The sequence below is a fragment of the Bos javanicus genome, chromosome 3 (genome assembly GCF_032452875.1).
Source record: "Bos javanicus breed banteng chromosome 3, ARS-OSU_banteng_1.0, whole genome shotgun sequence".
In the NCBI taxonomy this organism is placed as follows: domain Eukaryota; kingdom Metazoa; phylum Chordata; class Mammalia; order Artiodactyla; family Bovidae; genus Bos; species Bos javanicus.
Genome location: NC_083870.1, coordinates 112,454,199 through 112,473,664, shown reverse-complemented (window position 1 = coordinate 112,473,664; position 19,466 = coordinate 112,454,199). Strand labels below are relative to the sequence as shown.

Genomic DNA, 19,466 nt, shown 5'->3' with positions numbered 1-19,466 from the left:
TGTTGAAGTCTACCACCATAATTGTGAATTTGTCTCTTTCTCCCTGTAATTCTATGAATTTTTCCTTTATATATTTCAATACTATTGTTAGGTACCGAGACATTTATGACTCTTACATATTCTTGATAAATTGTGTTATCAGCATGAAATACTCCTCTTTATTCCCTTTAATGCTTTCTGCCTTAAATTCTATTTTGTCTAAGATTCGTTTTGCTACACCAGATTTTAGAGGTCAGTACTTGCTATCTATTTTTTTTTTAAATATTTTGTTTCAGATCAGGGATGAATGATACCCTAGAGAGGCAAATGAAGATATTCAATTCTAAGTTCATGGAAAGCCTATAACTAGACTTTGAAATTTTTACCAATCTAAAAATCTCTGATCTCTAATTAGCAGTTTGATTCAATTGTATTTATCATGGTTGCACATATATTTGCACTTAGTTTTGCTATCTTATTTTTTGCAATTTTTGTTAACCATGATTTTTAAAAAATTTCTCCTTTAATGTTTCCTATTGGATTAACCATAGGGCTTCCCAGGTGGCTCAGTGGTAAAGAATCTGCCTACCAATGCAGGAGCCACAGGAGTCATAGGTTCGATACCTGGGTCAGGAAGTTTCCCTGGAGGAGGAAATGGCAACCCACTCTGGTATTTGCCTGGGATAATCCCATGGACAGAGGAGCCTGGATGGCCATAGCCCACAGGGTTGCAAAAAGTTGGACATGACTGAATGACTGAGATGCAAGCATTGTATTAATAAAATTTTCTTTACTCTCATTATTTTCGATTATGGATTTAGAATGTATGCATACTGTGGCATACATAATTTAAGAAAACTATGTATAAGTTTAAACATTGTATTTAAATGTATATATTTTTAATAATGTACATGGTTAATCAATATTTATGATTTTCCTCAGCAAGAAAGGGTCCTTAACTCATTTTTTCTTTCTTCTAAATAAGTTCTCCAGTGTAATTTATTTGTCCAGTTGTCTTCTGATTTTTTATTTTCTACAGTCTACATAAACATATCTACTACTGTATTTTACTGATTTCTTGTTATTGCTGTTCAGTCGCTCAGTCATGTCTGACTCTTTGTGACTGCATGACCTGCAGCAAGCAGTCCGTGCAGAAACACTGATATCTTAGCTTATTGTTAGTTTTTATATCCGAATCATTCTACCTGTATTCATTTTCTTGCTGAACACCAAAAGAAAAAAATGTATAAATTGGACATCATCAAAATTAAAAACTTCTGTGCTTCAAGAACCCCATTAAGAAAGTGAAAAAACAATCCACAAAATGGGAAATAATTTTTGAAAATCACACATCTGATTCAGGACTTGCATTTAGAATATATAGATAAATCCTACCACTCAATAATTAAACAGATAGTTGCTAAATGTGGTAGATATTTCTGGGGTTTACCAATATCACATTTTCTTTTATTTCCTGAGCATATAAAAAACTTCACTTTCCATCCATGTGCCTATTTCTGGCCAATGAGATGTGAGTAGAACCATGAGTGTCACTTTGGGGCTGAGGAAGTGAAAAGCCCTTATGCGAATGTCCATTTCTGTCTTCCTTTGCTGCAACGGAGGTTGGAAGAGCGGGCCTAGTTTTCAGACAGCAGCACAAGAGTCAAGCAGCCTGGATCATGGAGTTAGCAGCTCTATAGAGTTATTTGGATTTCAGAAAATTTTTTGAAGAAGATATAAACTTTTGTTGTGTTAAACCACTGAGATGTGGGGATTGCTTGTTATTGAGTAATGTACTGAAGTGTATCCTTTAATTATGCTTTTAGTAGGGCAGTAACTACTTAGTCCTTGTGTATCTGAAGATTTCATTAATTCATTCTCACTCTTAACTGATAATTTAGCTGGGTTTATAATTTCAGTTTACAATTATATTTCCTGCTGCATTTTATCTTTTGGTAGGTATTATTTTTGATTCAATAGTGCTATGAGTCTGATTTAGCTTTTATCCATGAAAAGATAAATATATATTTAAATATAATGCTTTCTCTTTATCCTTGATATTCTATAATTATACTGTAGATTTTTTAGGTTTGAATTTCACCAAATTTTCTATGTTGCCATAGCAAGCCTTCAAGATAACAGAAAAATGTCTGATCCTTGTCAGAGAAGACTAGGACTTCATTGGAAAGGCATTATCTGAGGCAGAAAAGAGAAGAATAAGCCAAAAGATAAAAGAAAGTTATACAATGAAGTGGTTATGAATGGAAAATGATCTCTATTAAGGGACTGGAAGATAATATAGTTAAGATGGCAGTGAGACCCAGACTGGCCCATGGATTCAACTCAGTCTCTGTAAAAATCTCAGTTCATTTCTTTGTAGATATTGACAAGTTGATTCTAAAATTCAGGAAATTCAGCAGACTCAGAATATCCAAAATAATCTTGAAAACGAAGAACAAAGTTGGAGAACTCACACTTTTTGATTTCAAAACGTATGACCAAGCTACAGTAATCAAGATGGTGGAGTACTTGCATAATGATAGATTCAAGAGAATAGAACTGAGGATCAGGAAATAAACCTTTCAATTTACTTTTCTGTGTCCCTGGGGCTAGCCTGGCATGGTGGATCAACTATACTCCAGTAAAAATTGTCTTAAAACCCCAATTCATAGTCAATTGATTTTGACAGGGTGCCAAGACAATTCAATGGGGGAAGAACAGTCTTTCCAGCAAGTGACGCCAGGACAATTAGATATCTATACACAAAATCATGAAGTTGGACTCCTACCTCACACTATATATAAAAATGAACTCAAAACAGATAAAGTCCTAAATGTTAGAGCTAAGACTATAAACTCTCAGAGGAAAACATAGACGTAAATCTTCTTGACCTTGGATTAGGCAATAGCTTCTTAGATATGACACAAAAAGTACAAGCACCAAAAGAAAAAATACATAAATTGGACATCATCAAAATTAAAAACCTATGTGCTTCTAAGAACACCATCAAGAAAGTAAAAAGACAACCCACAAAATGGGACATTTTTAAAAAAAAATCACACATCTGATAAAGGACTTGTATCTAGAATATATATAAAAACTCCTACAACTCAATAATCAAACAGATAAATAACAATCAAAGATGGGCAAAGGATCCGAATACACTTTTCTTCGTGCAAATGAACAATAAGCACATGAAAAAATGCTGGAAATCTTAGCCATCGGAATATGCAAATCAAAACAATAATGAGGTACCCACTACACTCACTAGGATGGCTGTAATTAAAACGACAGATAATAACTGAGAGGACATGGAAAGACTGAAACCCTCATACACTGCTGGTGGGAATGGAAGATGGTTCAGCCACTATGGAGGATACTCTGGCAGTTCCTTAAAAGCTTAAACATAGAGTTACCAATTACCATATGACTCAGCAATTCCACTCCTAGATACATACCTAGGAGAAACGAAAATGTATGTTTCACATAACTTGTACGTGAATGCTCATAGCAGCATTATTCATAATAGCTACAAGTGGAAACAACTCAAATACCCATCATCAATGAGTGTATAAACAAAATGTGGTATGTGTACAATGGAATGTGTGCATGCTAAGTCACTTCAGTCGTGTCCGACTCTGCGACCCTATGGATTGTAGCCCACCAAGCTCCTCTGCCCGTGGGATTTTCCAGACAAGAATACTACAGTGGGTTGTCATGCCCTCCTCCAGGGGATCTTCCCAACCCAAGGACTGAACCTGTGGCTCCTGCATTGCAGGCAGATTCTTTACCACTGAGTCATGGAGGAAGTCCACAATGGAATATTACTGGGCAAAAAAAAAAGGAATGAAGTGCTGATACATGCTACAACATGAATGAACTTTTAGAACATTATACTACATGAAAGAAGGCAGTCACAAATGACCACACATTGTAGGAGTCCATTTATATTAACCTAGAATAGGCAAATTCAGAGACAGAAACTGGTTTGGTGATTGCCTGGATCTGAGGGGGCTGGAAAGAAATGGGAACTGACTGTTAACTGACTGCAAGACTTCTTTTTTGGGGGGGGTGATTAAAATGTTCTAAAATGGATTGTGACAATGGTGGCAAAACCCTGAAGGTGCTAAAAACCATTGATGCATACACTTAAAGTGGATGGGCTGCATGCATATGAATTATACCCTGATAAAGCTGTTGTTACAAAAAGAGACTATGAAGGGTCATACTTTGGGAAGCCAGCATGACACCAAGTCCCAGAGGAAAGCATGAGGCTGAGAATGGGGAGTAAAGCAGGAAGACTGGAGCCACGTAGACATAGAAACAGAGCCAGAGATGATGAGAAACTAGGGCTGGAGCTAATCAATGATGAAAACTAAAGTTCACTGTAACTGGGGGCTGGTCATCTGGTATGTGGATGGGTCAGCTCAGCTGAAATAGATCCTGAATTTCTCAGTATATCAGCAGCCTGATTCTGGGGCTTGTGGTCCCTCTCTTCCTCGCTAACAATCCATATTACAGATTTTCCCTACTCTTGTTTTCTTAGAGATGGAGGAGAAGCTGACCTGCTTCTCCATAGGCTACTAAATATCTGTTGGTGGCAACAGCACTAGAAGCAGTAGCAGAACTAGAAACTCTAATAAGAGGCCACACCAAACAGTGACTACGGGCCAGGCATAGTTCCAAAGTGCTTTACACTGCTGACTCATGTAATTCCTCATAACAAGGCCATGACATTAGTAATATCATTATCCTTATTTTGGAGAAGGAAATGGCAACCCACTCCAGTATTCTTGCCTGGAGAATCCCATGGACGGAGGAGCCTGGTAGGCTACAGTCCAAGGGGTCGCAAAGAGTTGGACACGACTGAGCGAATAGTCTTATCCTTATTTTACCAATTAGGCACAGGACAGTTAGGTATCTTGCCCCAAGTCAGATGCCTCGTGAGTGGAAGGTATTGTTTTGGGGTGTTAGCTGGGGTAACTTGGTGAAGCGCATCCACCTTCAGTCGTCACTCCACTGGAATAAAGACAACTTCGGTCTCTTGGTTGCCTAGCTCAGCACACAGGGTTTTGGACACACCTGTACTCCAGTAAGGCAAGGTTGGTGTGTGAGCCTCAACTCCCACCAGAGGTCCCATGACCTCCTTCCATTTCCAGGGAGTGTCAGTTAGAAAAAAGGAAGGAATTTCCCTGATTAAGATTCTGCACTTCCAATGTAGGGGGTGTGGGTTCAATCCCTTGTCAGGGAACTAAGATCCCACCTACCTTCCAACAAGGCCAAGATTTTTTTTTTTAAAAAGCAAAAAGGACAGAAATAAATGAGGCCTCTATGGCCAATTCAAAGCCCTGGATCTAGAAGCAGGGCAGAGAACCTACGTAGAACACTCACTCACTCATTCCAGCATTTGCCAAGTGACCTCTTACTTCACGGGCAGGGGCTGGGAATACAGAGAAAGGAAAACAGGGGCTCTGTTTTGGAGAAACTCTAAAGCATGGTTCACTGCAATTACCTTCACATATTGGGGGCGGCCCTTCAAACTGCAGGTAAGTTCCAAGTTTGCAGGTCAGGATTTCATTCCCCACTAAGGTAAATCCAGGGAGGCACCGGTAGCGTACGATGTCACCTGTCAAGGAGAGACCAATATGGGGATTTCCTGGAGAAGACTGGGCAGGGCTGACTGGCACCCCTTAGTACCACTTGAACCCACTTCCAGGCAAGATGATCAGTGACGGGGTGTGTTCTGTTGAGTGAACAATTAGCTCATCTCCAATCGAATGACACAGATGACCACAGCTCCCCTCTCGCAGCTCAGCTGTGTTGAGCCTAAGAATGGTCCACGATCCAGGAACTTTTTATAGTGTCCTGTATGGACTTATTTCAAAAGACATCCTGACTTGAATCATGGAAGAAAATCTCTTTTCTAGCTCCTCTGGCTATGCATGGCTAAAACAAAGAGTGACTGTATTTTGAGTGAACCTCAGTTGACAGAATATCAACCCGTTTGCGTTGAGTCTATTGTTTCTCTTCATGGACAGGAGAGAGAGCTGAGCCCCACTGGCCAGAACTGCCCCCCACCCCGTCCCTCCTCCCCAGCCCAGTCCTTGCTGGCGTGGGAGATGTTACCTATGTTGAATTCTTCATTCTCTGTGACAACTTCAGCATTGGGGAGGATGGTGGGAGGAGGGCATTTGGTGAGTGGATAAGCTGAAAAGACAAGAGCAGACAAGTTGATGTAAGAGCATCACTCTTGGGACACGTGGTCATTCACTAGTTCAGCGCCTCATGTTTTCACTCCTCATCTATCCACACAGCAGATGTTAACGAGTATTTATCTGCACACAGGAGAAAGTCAGCCAAGTACTATCTTGCTTATCTGCTGCCATCTTTTTGTTGGTTTGTTTGCTTTTAATGCAAAAACCAGGAACCAAATATCAAGACTAATGATAAAGGAGAGAGGATATAAGAAGTTGGTGACAGGGCCCAGTGCTGAAGAGAGGGGAGAGAAGCTACTGTATGTCAGTATATTGTAGATCTGTATAGTCAAAGCTACAGTCTTTCCAGTAGTCATGTACGGATGTGAGCGTTGAACCATAAAGAAGGCTGAGTGCCGAAGAATTAATGCTTTTGAATTGTGATACTGGAGAAGACTCTTGAGAGTCCCTTGGACTGCAAGGAGATTAAACCAGTCAATCCTAAAGGAAATCAACCCTGAAGATTCACTGGAAGGACTGATGCCGAAGCTCCAATACTTTGGCCACCTGATGAAGAGCTGACTTATTGAAAAGGACCCTGATGCTGGGAAAAACTGAGAACAAGAGAAGAAGTGGGTGGCAGAGGATGTGGTTAGCTAGTGTTACCAACTCAATGGACATGAACCTGAGCAAACTCCGGGAGATAATGAAGGACAGGGAAGCCTGGCGTGCTGCAGTCCATGGGGTCCCAAAGAGCTGGACACGACTTAGCGACGGAACAACAACAACTGTATCTCAGGCACTTTCATGCTTTGTCACCTTGAATTTTCACAATAGCAGATTCCCCTGTGAGGTGTTCTCACTTTACTTATGAGCAAGTTGAGATTGAGAAAGGTTCAGTTACTTCTCTAGGGTCACACAGGAAGTAAGTGGCACAGGCAGGGTTTGAATCCAGGTCTGGCTGCTCTCATATCCCATGTTCTTTCCACTAGTCACCATCTAAATGCTCTGTGTGGTCTAGGTGAGGGCCAGCACGATTGCTAATTTCTCTTTTGACCTTGGGCCAAGTGCTGTGGCTTCAGTGTATTTTCTAAACCGACAAGCATCTCCCTCTGGGCAGAGACTGGCCTATGCGTGGAGGGTATCACTGAGGCCAAGTTCAATGTGGGCTCGTAACTAGGCTGCCTTTCATTACCTGGCACATGGTTGAGCACTGAGTGTTAGTCAGCTGCTGTTGCCACCACTGTTGTTATTATCTCTGAAGACACTTCAACTCTTGCTGTTTCGAAAAATAGTACTCTCTTTTTTTTTGAAATTTACTGCTGGCAACACTTGCATGCTCAGTCACTCAGCTATGTTCGACTCTTTGCGACCCCATGGACTGTAGCCCATCAGGCTCTTCTGTCCCCGGGATTTATACTGCACCATAAACATTAAAGGCACAGAGGAAACTTTTCAGCTCGAGATTGAAACCCTATGCAGAAATACGGACTAAATATGAAAGATAGGGCAAGAAAGTGCTGGGGACAGTGCTAGGTGGTGGGGTACCCTTCACGGTGAACATCACTCTAGGATGACGTTACTTAGAGCCCGAGGCACGTGAAACACGAGTTCCAGATGCTCACGGGGCCTTCTGACATTCAATTCACCAATGCAGAAGTAAGCAGACAGTCCTTGCCTCACAGAACTTAGAGCCAGCAGAGGAAACAGTCACCAATTTTTGGTGGTCCCAGTGCAGGGGACACGGGTTCGATCCCTGGTCTGGGAAGATTCCACGTGCTTCGGAGCAACTGCTGCTGCTGCTGCTAAGTCACTTCAGTCGTGTCTGACTCTGTGCGACCCCATAGACGGCAGCCCACCAGGCTCCCCCGTCCCTGGGATTCTCCAGGCAAGAACACTGGAGTGGGTTGCCATTTCCTTCTTCAATGCATGAAAGTGAAACATGAAAGTGAAGTCGCTCAGTCGTCCCTGACTCTTAGCGACCCCATAGACTGCAGCCCACCAGGCTCCTCCGTCCATGGGATTTTCCAGGCAAGAGTACTGGAGTGGGGTGCCATTGCCTTCTCCGTGACAACTAGTTAGGCAATATTAATGGACTATTTGCATATTTATTTTTAACTCTCTGTTCATGTCCTTTGCTTCTATTTTTCCTACAAATTTGAAAAACTCTATGTATATTCAGGTTGGTCTTTGCCTATTAAGCATATTTCCCAATTTATCATTTGCTCCTGATTTGTTTATGGCACTCTTCTGGTGTGTACAAGCATTCAATTTTTATTTAGCCAGTTCTCAATGTTTTCCTTTGTAGAATTTTTTAAAAATTGATACCTTACATTCTCAGCCTCATGCTTACCTTTAAAACATACCTTCTAAAACTTTCTAAGACACATTTCACTTTCCCAGAAAAAAAAAATCGTTCAAAGAAATCTCTGCCTAAGCACAGCCTGGGTATTTTATAATTTGTGGTTATAGTTTGATAGACGATCAATTTCCCATTACATTTTAAAAATTAATTTTTTAAAATTAAAAATTTCTGCTCAATGCAGAAAGCTGGTGGAATACTTAAAAACAATAATTCTCCAAGTCCCACTACCTGGGTATAACTATTGCTAGCATTTTAGTGTATGACTTTGGATCTCTTACAGAAAACTCTCCTCTCCCCACAAACACACTCTGGATCAGCCGTGTTATGACTACAGAACTCAAGGGCAGGGGTGCATTCAAAACTTCTCTGTTTCCTTTTGTCTGCATCCCCTTGTTCCCCTGGGGAGTGAAGCACTGAACAGCTTAGTCTCCAGTACATGTTAACATGCTAATAGGTGGGCAGAGCCCTCAGCTCCAGCAGTAGACACTATGGGTCATTCACTGCACATTGAATTCTTTCCCCTTGACTCTCTTGCTACATTCCTCCTTGGGCTGAATTGGCCTTACCTCTGATACTTCTTGGGGTTTCCCAGGTGGCTCAGTGGTAAAGAATCAGCTTGCCAGTGCAGGAGACCCAAGAGACTTGGGTTTGATCCCTGGGTTGGGAAGACCCTGTGGAGTAGGAAGTGGCAACCCACTCCAGTATTCTTGCCTGGAAAATTCCGTGGACAGAGGAGCCTGCTGGACTACATACAGTCCAGGGGGTCACAAAGAGCTGGACACGACTGAGTAACTGAGCATGCACACTGAAGCTTTTAAAGCCAAATTAGCTTAGGGAGAAACGTAGTTCATATGGTTCAGTTCAGTTTACCTGATGACTCTGGGCTCTGCACTTGGATTTGGGGTCCAAGCCCAGCTGATATTAAAATGCCTTCCCTTGCCATTGTTCCTTGTATATATCTCTTTCTCAAGAAACTCACAAAGATGCGGTGGCTATGATCCATGTTAGGGATCCATAATCATTGCATCCTTTGGCTATATCATCATCTGAAAGTGTTAGGAAAGTGTCAGTTGTTCAGTTGTGTCTGATTTTTTGCAACCCCATGAACTGCCAGGCTCTTCTGTCCATGGCATTCTCCAGGCAAGAATACTGGAGTGGGTTGCCATTCCCTTCTCCAGGGGATCTTCCTGACCCAGGAATCGAAACGCAGGTCTCCTGCATTGCAGGCAGATTCTTTACTACCCGAGCCACCAGGGAAGCCCACCATCATCTGAGCCTTCCCCCCGCCCCAAAAATCATATGCTTTTTAAAAATCAAGCAATAGAAAATAAACATTTCCCTTAATCAGTGATTGTATTCCACATGAATGACTTTTAATGGCTGTATTTTCCTCCATTTGCATGTATGTGTCAATCTGTATACCCAATCTCCTATTATTTCACATTTGGATTGTTTCTAATTTACCTGTTACAAATAGCACTTCAAGGAATATCTTTATACACAAATTTTTGCACAATTCTCTGAACTAGGATTCGTGGGTCCTAGATAATTGTTAATTAGGAACCCTGGGTGTAAGTAACACAAATCAGCTGAGGGTAGAAGAAGCTTCTCAAGAGAAAAGTGAACCCAAGAGTGGCTTTGTACCCAGACTTCATAAAGGCAGAGGACAAGCAACTGTAGGGCCACCAGGAATCCAGGAAACTTTCCTATGTGTCTGTCTCAGTGGTTCTTCTGTATGTAGGACTTCTCTATTTCTCAGTCTCTGTGGACGATAGAAGACAGGCAATCCACTGCACTTGGATTTATACCTTCCCTCTTCAGGAGACAAGTCCAGGAAGAAAGAGAATCTCTCAGGTTCAATCTCGAGTTCCCGAGAGAACATCTGATTTATCTCTGCTGGAATCAGGGCAGTTTCAGTTCCTGTTCCTGGGGTTGGGGACGCATGTGGAGGGGAGTCATGATGTACAAATACAGCCGACAGATGCCCACGTGAGTGGGGAAGTTGAGGAGAGCATTATGAGCTGTGTAGATACCTGAAAATGTCTTGACTGTGGCTAATCACATTGTGTTCATCTTTTGGTATGTATTCTCAGACTTCTCACCACTAAGTGGGCCACTCTCTGCAACCTTCACAATAGGACTATCATTTTTAAAGGATCATTACAGATTATTCTTTACTATGAAAGAATCCATTTTCTCTATTGAATGCTTTTGCTTTGAATCCTTTTCTTTGATTGTTATTGTTGTGGTTATAAAATACATCACCACCCAGCTTTTATTTTAAAGCTGTCACATTGTCTTAGTTTATTCCTGGTACAGAAAACCCTATTATAAAGTCTAGTTATACTGTATTTAGCCTAATATAAGAGTCTTTGTGTTTTTAATAGGGAGTTGGGCTTTAATAAATTTGTATTTGTCATAATAGTTGAACTTGTTTTACTTGTGCTTATTCTGTGTTTTCTATAGCTTTGTTTCTACACAGTTCCCTTTGTTTTCTTCTTTTTATCTGTGAATTATGCTTTGCTTCTTTTTTTTTCTTTTAGCAATTTGGAAGTACTGTAGTTGAGTTTTAATTTATTGATGGCTAAAATATATACTTGGAATCCTTCTTTCTCTAATTATAAAATCAATAATTGAATAATATCTATTGATTTCTCTACCATGGAAGATGAAGACATTTAATTGTTCCTCTCTCTTCTAAAAATATCTGGGCATTTGTTAATATGAAATGATTACTTTTAAACTTCTAAGAATGAATTATATTTGGATTGTTTTGAATCTATATTTTCAATTATTATTAGAGCTAAATCTGTGATTAGTCAATTCATCCCATTTTATCTTTTCTTTTATACGGTTTCTCTATAGAGTTATTTATAGTTATCTCTATATTGAGTTATTTGTTCATCCTTTGTTGGGTAGCTACTTCCTCGAGTTAACAATTCAAACTGAGACTTTGGTTGACACTCATTTTAAGCTCTTGGATATCTCATTTTAAGTTCTTGGATATCTGCAAATGACTATCTCTTGCTGCATATGTGAAGCTCCCAACAATTTTTTTTTTCTTGAACAAGTCTAAAAATCCCTCCTTCATTTTCTGGAATCGAAAATTTCTGGAATTTTCACGTAATCTGAGAATTGTTGATTTTGGCTTCTTGTAGTTCGTTTTCTCAGCCTGGGTTCCAGTAGCTTTCTTCTGCCCTTCACCCTTATAAATTGGAAAACTTGCCAGGCTGGTTTTGATTTCTCCTGGTATACAGTGAACTCTTTATCCTATATGCACAGATTTTCCCTTAATCTCAGAAGAGTTTCATTATTTCTATTCTATCCATCAGGTTCTTCTCCTCAGAAATACTTCTTATCAGTATGTTGGTTCTTTGGCCGCTGGGTCTCTTTATTTACCATCTTCTCCTTTATCATTTTCAAGTCCTCGTCCTTTTTTCTCTTCATACGGAGCTTTTCCAGTTTGGCCTCCACATCTCTGAATGGTTTTTCTATAGCGTCAATTCTGCTCTTTGCTGGTTCATATGCCAATTTAAAGTGTGCAATTGCATTTCTTTAAAACTTTTGTTTTTTATAGCTGGCTCCCCTCATAAATAAAACTTTTAATTTGTAACAATCACAAAGGTGTAGGAGAAGTTGGAATTATAGTAACAAAACTTTCTCCACGAACCAATTGAAAGTTGAGTTACCAACATGATATCCCACAACCACAGAATATTTCAGTGTGTAGTTCCTATAAATAAGCACATTCTCCCACACAATCACAATATAAGCACCAAAGGAGGAAATTAACACTGATACATTGCCATCTAATCCTTACATTCCATTCAATTTCTACCACTTGTCTCAATAAAGTCCTTAATAGCTAACACATCCAGTTCAGAAACATGCATTGCATTTTGTTGTCGTATTTCTTAGTCTCCTTTAGACCGTAACAGTTCTAAAGTCTTGCTTTGACCTTCCTTGACTTTTACACGTTTGAAAATGACACACCAGCTACCTTCTAGTATGTAACCTGTATCACATTACCCTCAGTTTAGGTCGGATTCCTCATGATTAGATTCAGGTCGTGCATCTTTACAAGGAAGCGATGCCGGGTTCTTCTCATTGTCTCCTAACAGGTGGGGTATGATTTCCCCTTCTATTAATCTTTCAGCCAGATGACTCTTATTTGGAGTCCACATTACCTAGACTATTATGCTAGAAGTAGATGTTTTCTAAAATTTGCTTCTATTTCCCAAGCTGTGTGTTTCTAAGGGTATTTTTCTCTGCAATTCAAATCCTATTTTGTCACTTTTGAAAATACTGTAGCATATTGTCATAAGTCTCCTTAAGGTACTTTTCTTCTTTTTGGTTCTTCTATGAAAAGAAATTTATGTAGGGCTAAGGTTTGCCTATAAAAAGGCAAACATTATTTCCCCTACTCCATTCCCAATTTCTACTCTTTGCAAGTCTGGCTCCTTCCTTTTCTTTAGTTCTTGTCACAAATACCACCTCTTAAGACATGCTTCCCTCAATTATTCTATATGAAGTAGATTCTCTATGCTTTTGTTTGCTATCTTATCTGTTTCTTTCATAGCATGTATTACAAATCACAAAGATTTTGTCTAAACGTGTTTGTTCCCTCTCTTCTTGGGGAAAGAAAACTGTATGGGGAACAGACATTTCAGAGAGCAGGAAGCATGCACAGTCAGCGATGATAAGAAAGAATGCTTACCCTCGTCATCAACAGAAAAGTGAAATGCTATTCACCAGGTAGGCAAAAATTTAAAGTCCAGTAAAACCCAGTGTCTGCAAGAATGTAGTGCTATAGCAGCTCTATCTCCATGACGAGGAAGAGTGGGAGCTGTTAAAACTACTTTGTGAGATTGATTTGGCCTTAGCTAGTAAAACTGAGTCAGAGAAGGCAATGGCATCCCACTCCAGTACTCTTGCCTGGAAAATCCCATAGACGGAGGAGCCTGGTAGGCTGCAGTCCATGGGGTCACTAAGAGTCGGACACGACTGAGCGACTTCACTTTCACTTTTCACTTTCATGCATTGGAGAAGGAAATGGCAACCCACTCCAGTGTTCTTGCCTGGAGAATCCCAGGGACGGGGGAGCCTGGTGGGCTGCCGTCTATGGGGTCGCACAGAGTCGGACACGACTGAAGCGACTTAGCAGCAGCAGCAGCAGTAAAACTGAGTATGTGAATACTTACAACCTCTCAATTCCACACGGGCATGTACCCCAGAGAAATTCTTGTTCATGAGAAGGAATGTGCAACAATGCTCATATTGTTTGAAATAAAGTAATTTAAATGCCTATTAAGAGTAGACTAGATAAACCACTATTTTCACACAATGAGATACTAGACAGCATTGAAAAGTGAAACTAATCTAGTCACATGCATCAGCATGAATTTCTAAAGCTTAATTTTGAATGAAAAAAGCAGGTCACAGAAGAACACTTACTGAACCGTTCTACTTACATAACAGAAAAACCATGCTAAATGAAACAATATGTATTTTTGGAGACATACACCTATGGAGTAAAATCATAATGAAAAGCAATGAAAGATTAGCAGAAAATTTAGCAAAATTCATAACCCTGATTAACTCTGGGGGGTTGGGCAGGGGGCATATTGGAGGTGGTGCACGGGGCTTCAAGAGCACTGGTGGTCTTTTTTGCAGGCTCAGCTCTGGGTGTTCATCTTATTTTTCTTCTTTAAATACACACATGTATGTTACACACTTTTTACAAATTGCTAATATTCTACAATTTATCAAAAACCCAATGAGTGGGTGGAAGGTGCCTTCTTGTTCACTCGGCCTCTTACAAACAGTATCTCCCACCCGAACCTGCTGGCCTGCGTTGATCCTCTCACCCAGGCCCTTGCCTGCTCCTCTGGCCCGTGAGGCCTTGGTCTGAGCTGGCACTGGAGGGTCTCATGTCTCATCTGAGGGCATCAGGGGCACAGTGGCCAGGACACACAGAGGAGCAAGAGATGTCCTGGGCAGACTTACTCAGGAGAACTCAGGAACAAGGACAGCCCAGGGCAGTGCTGGGCCTCCTTCACCTATGCCTGGACCAGGTGGGGTTAAGACACAAGAGCAGGGATAAGAAACCTGGCTTTAGGAGGAGGTGACTTCATACGGATCCTTTTACTCTCCAAATACAATAATAATGATGATCATGACAATGATGATGATGATTATTAAAATTGCCACTTGTTGAGTAACTTTGCTTTAGTTACACAAATTTTATTTCTTAATTGAATTTTTTGAGATCATTGTAGATTCACATGCAATTGTAAGAAATAATACAAAGAGATCTCATGTATTGTTTACCCAGTGATTCCTAATAGAAAACATCTCGCAAAACTATGGTATAATATCACAGCTGGGGTATTGACCCTGATACCATCGAGATGCAGAACATTTCCATCACTGTAAGGGTCCCTCATGCCGCTCTTTTATAGTAAACACATCTACTTCCTTCCCATCCTGAACCCCTCCTTAGCCATGGCAATGATGAATCTGTCCTCTTTTTCTATAATTTTTCAAATTTCAAAAGTGTTGTCCAAAATTATATATGGCTCAAGAATCATAGAATGATGTTGCTGTTCAGTTGCCAAGTTGTGCTGCGACCCCATGGACTGCAGCACGCCAGGCTTCTCTGTCCTTCACCATCTCCTAGAGTTTGCCCAAGTCCATGTCCATTGAACTGTTGATGTATCCAACTATCTCACCCTCTGTTGCCCTCTTCTCCTTCTGCCTTCAATCTTTCCTAGCATCAGGGTCTTTTCCAATGAGTCAACTATTTGCACCAGAGATCAAATTGTCAACAGTGAATGAAATTTAACAATAAAAAGGCACAAAGTCCTTACATGTAACCATCTCATGAGATGGTTAGATAGCATCACTGACTCAATGGACGTGAATTTGTGTAAATTCCAAGAGATAATGAAGGATAGGGAAGCCTGGCATGCTACAGTCCATGGGGTCATAGAATTGGACACAACTTAGTGACTGAACAACAATTATTACATGCGATACCTTGGATTAATCTCCAGAATTATATTGAGTGAAGAAAAGTCTATCCCCAAACATTACACATTATTGAGTATCTTTAATACTTTCTGCCTAGAGCTAAGCATTCCCCTGCATGAGTTCATTTAACTCTGTGAGATTAGGCACTGATATAATTGCCATCTTGTGGGTAATGAAGTTGAGGCTCAGAAAAGTCAAATGACAGCCTCATGGTCACGCAGCTAATATATGGCATAGGTTTGAACCCAAGTCTACGATGCTGGAGTCCACACTCTGTCAGTCTGTGGGCCAGTCCTATAGAGTCAAAATAACAGAGCCTTCAAAACTAGGGTCCTGGGGCTTCCCTGGTGGTCTCGTGGTTAAGAATCCACCTGTCAATGTAGGGGACATGGGCTCAATCTGTGGTCTGGGAAGATCCCACATGCCGAGGAGCAACTGTTCATCACAACTACTGAGTCAGCAATGAAGACTAAGACAAAAACAAAACAAAAACAAAAACCTTAGGTTCTGTTCATCGGGTGAGAGGTGTGCCCAACCAGAGGGGTGTGGGTATGAAGGCAGAGCGAGGGCAGGGTCTCATCACCATGTCACGCTCACCTGGGCCAGCACTCCTGGGAACGGTGACTGGAGCCGCCCGTGCTCTCAACAGTGTTGTTTCAGTCTCTTTCTGCCTCAATATCACTGCCTCTCCTGAGGACTTGGGGCTGAATGCATTCAAATTTCGATAAATACATGTGTGAGGTGTTAGCACCACGTGGTCTCACCCCAACAGCCAGCGCAGAGCTGCAAGGGCTGGGTTCTCCTCCCAGTTCTAGCCGTGTAGTTCTGGGCAAGCCCTCCTGCCTTCCTTGGCCCTCATTTCCTCATTTATAAAGTGGGGGTAATAATAGCTGCCTTACTAACTCACAGGATCCTTAGAGGTCATGAACTCCAAGCCCTTTGTGCTGCAGGTGAAGAAACTGAGCTAGGGAGAGACCTACACAGGTCAGACACTTGGCCTGAGGTGGAGCCAGGAATAAAGTCAAGCCTTCCTGATTTCAGTTCATATAGATGTAACGTTCTGCAAATCATAAACATGGGGGCTTATTTCTTGGCTGGGCACAAGCCCATGGAGAACTTTCTATAAGTTTTCCTAAGCTGTGTCCACTGTAATAAAAATGAGGAAATACCTGGGACCATAATCTTGGACTTTTATGAGAAAATAGGTTGTTGGTACGGACAGACACACCTTGCATTGTTCATGCTCCTGTTCTTGAATTTTCCCCAAGTTCCTTTGTGCACAGTACTTCCTGTGGGGTCAACAGAGGCTCTAGATACCTTTGGAGTGGGACCATTCTCTAGAATGTGCTGAGGGATGAGGTGGGGCACAGGTAAATGGATAAAACAACCAGGGAGCTGATATGTGAAAGATGAATAAGAAGACTCACCCTGTTGCCTCTGAACTTGAACTCGGCACCAAGGATCAGCCTTGTGGGCTTCTCCACCCTACCAGTGTGGCAGTGAAGGAAAACTCACATTTATGGAGCCCTGTGCTGGGAGCTCTCACATCGCTACAGCTGAATTCTCATAACCCTGAGGACACTGAAGGCTTTCCTGGTGGCTCAGACGGTAAAGAATCTGCCTGCAATGCAGGAGACCTGGATTCAGTCCCTGGGTTGGGAAGATTTCCCTGGGAGAAGGGAATGGCTACCCACTCCAGTATTCTTGCCTGGAGAATACCATGGACAGAGGAGCCTGGCGGGCTACAGTCTATGAAGTAGCAAAGAGTCAGAAACGACTGAGCGACTAACACTTTGTTTCTTCTGAGGACACTGAGATGGAGAAGCTATGTCACTCGTCCCCAAACCCCAAATTGGCAAATGCAGGAGCCAGGAGGCAAGCCCAGCCTGGACTGAAAAGTCTGGCCCCCTCGTCCTTCCTGGACCAGGCTTTCATACTGACCAGAGAAAGCTATGGCGAAGATCCCGCCCATGGCTGACTCGTGGTGGAACTGGAGCAGGACCTGGTTGGATGAGCTGTACATTGTCTTCTTGGCAAAGCTCCGGCTGAAGGCTCCAAGCTGTGGGGCTGTCTTCTGTGGCCCATCCCTGCAAGAGGAAAGAAGATCCTGCATGTCATGCGTCACCATGCCTGCCTGTTCTAACTGGTGCATCAGTGGCCTTCAGTGAGCAAAGAGACACACCCATGTTGCCTTCCTGGGCCCAAGGATTTCTTCCCTAGAATTTTATCTAGTCCCTTCCATCTGATCTCAGCCATTGTCTGGAAACTCAGTGAGAAATCCATTCAGGGCAGTCAGGTGACAGTTATCCAGCTCTGGGAATTTTGAGAACAGAATGCTACTATCTCCTGCTGATTCCCAGAAGCTCTAAACAAAGGAATTTAAAAAAGATATCTTTGTTCAGAGATTCAGAGGTTTGGAAAAAACTGTCGAGGAAACTGTACTAATCAACTAGTAATTCACATTCTCATTTTAAAATTAACACAAGAAACTCTAACTGTATAACTCAGAGCTGAGCCGTCCAACTTGGTAACCACTAGGCTACACGTGACTATTTACATTTAAATTATTTAGAATTTAATCAATTTAAAAAATCAGGTCCTCAGTCACTCTAGTCACATTCGAGTGCTCGAGGGCCACATGTAGAGAGGGGCTATGATATTGGACCGCACAGATACGGAACGTTTCCATCACTGCAGACAGTTCTGTGGTCAGCATTAGCTCAGCATGAGATGCCAGTGGGACTTCATAAAATTCCACTGCACAGCTCTTCCCTTAGTCTGGGTAGCTTATCCAGTAAATGCAGAATTTTGGTTTGGACTCTGGAAACACTGAGAAAAGTCTGCTCATGGATCCAGATTCCCACACCCATTGGTATTTTGACTGACCCCCAGCAGAATGCCAGGTGGGGAACACACTGCCCCGCTAGTCCTTTCCCATCGAGGAGTCAAAAGGGCTGATGGAAGCTGAGTTCTTAGGCCACTATGCTTGAGACCCAGGAGGCTGACAGCCATTAAAACTATCCAGCCCTTGGTTTTCTGGACTAACAGATGGGTGACCCAGCTGAGAGCCCAGCTCAAGCCCCTTTCCCTGCCGACACGGCAGCTGGCCCTACCAGACGGTGATGAAGTCTCCAGAGGGCTCTGTCTGCAGCAGGCTGAGGTTGAGGCGGACGCCATGACCAATGGGGACGGTGATCAGCCAGATGCAGTCCTGGGAGCTGGAGTAGGGACTGGGGAAGCCCGGGGAGTACACAGTGCCATTGAAGGAGGTGATGTTGCTGCCGCAGGGGACTGCCAGGGAGAGGACACAAACACAGGAGTGCTCAGATCACCTCCCCCGTGAGAATTCAGGTGATTTCCCAAAGCACGAACCGTCCTGCTCCAGGAGGCTGGGTGGGATGGGAAGACAAGGCCGGGCTGAGGATGGCTGGGCCTGGCTTTTCCTGCTGTTCCCAACATGTCCATCCCGAGAGGCCCCCGATCTTCAGCACAGGTGCCTCTGTGGGCCTGTCTCAGCCTCAAACCCTCTTTTCTCTTTCTCATTAAAGAGACCTGTCCAGGAGGAAGAACACACCAAAGCTACCACCTCTCCTTTCCTAGGAATGCTAGTCAGGGTTTCACTATATTTACTGGGAAGGGGTAGAAAATTATGATGGTATCTTTTTATCTTATTATTCTAGGGTTCCGGAGAAGGCAATGGCACCCAACTCCAGTACTCTTGCCTGGAAAATCCCATGGACGGAGGAGCCTGGTAGGCTGCAGTCCATGGGGTCTCGAAGAGTCAGACACGACTGAGCAACTTCACTTTCACTTTTCACTCTCATGCATTGGAGAAGGAAATGGCAACCCATTCCAGTGTTCTTGCCTAGAGAATCCCAGGGATGGAGGAGCTTGAT

General features: G+C 42.3%; 1 protein-coding gene across 4 annotated transcripts in view; it reads right to left on the bottom strand.

Moving 5' to 3' along the window:
- CSMD2 (CUB and Sushi multiple domains 2) overlaps positions 1-19,466 on the bottom strand; it is a 694,802-nt gene that overhangs the window by 78,927 nt on the left and 596,409 nt on the right. For all 4 annotated transcript variants that reach the window (XM_061412621.1, XM_061412618.1, XM_061412619.1 and 1 more), the window contains 4 exons: positions 18,684-18,861; positions 17,512-17,657; positions 6,106-6,186; positions 5,492-5,605 (listed from right to left, as the gene is read on the bottom strand). In XM_061412621.1, coding sequence (XP_061268605.1) covers positions 5,492-5,605; positions 6,106-6,186; positions 17,512-17,657; positions 18,684-18,861 — 519 coding nt within the window. The remainder of the gene's footprint in view (positions 1-5,491; positions 5,606-6,105; positions 6,187-17,511; positions 17,658-18,683; positions 18,862-19,466) is intronic.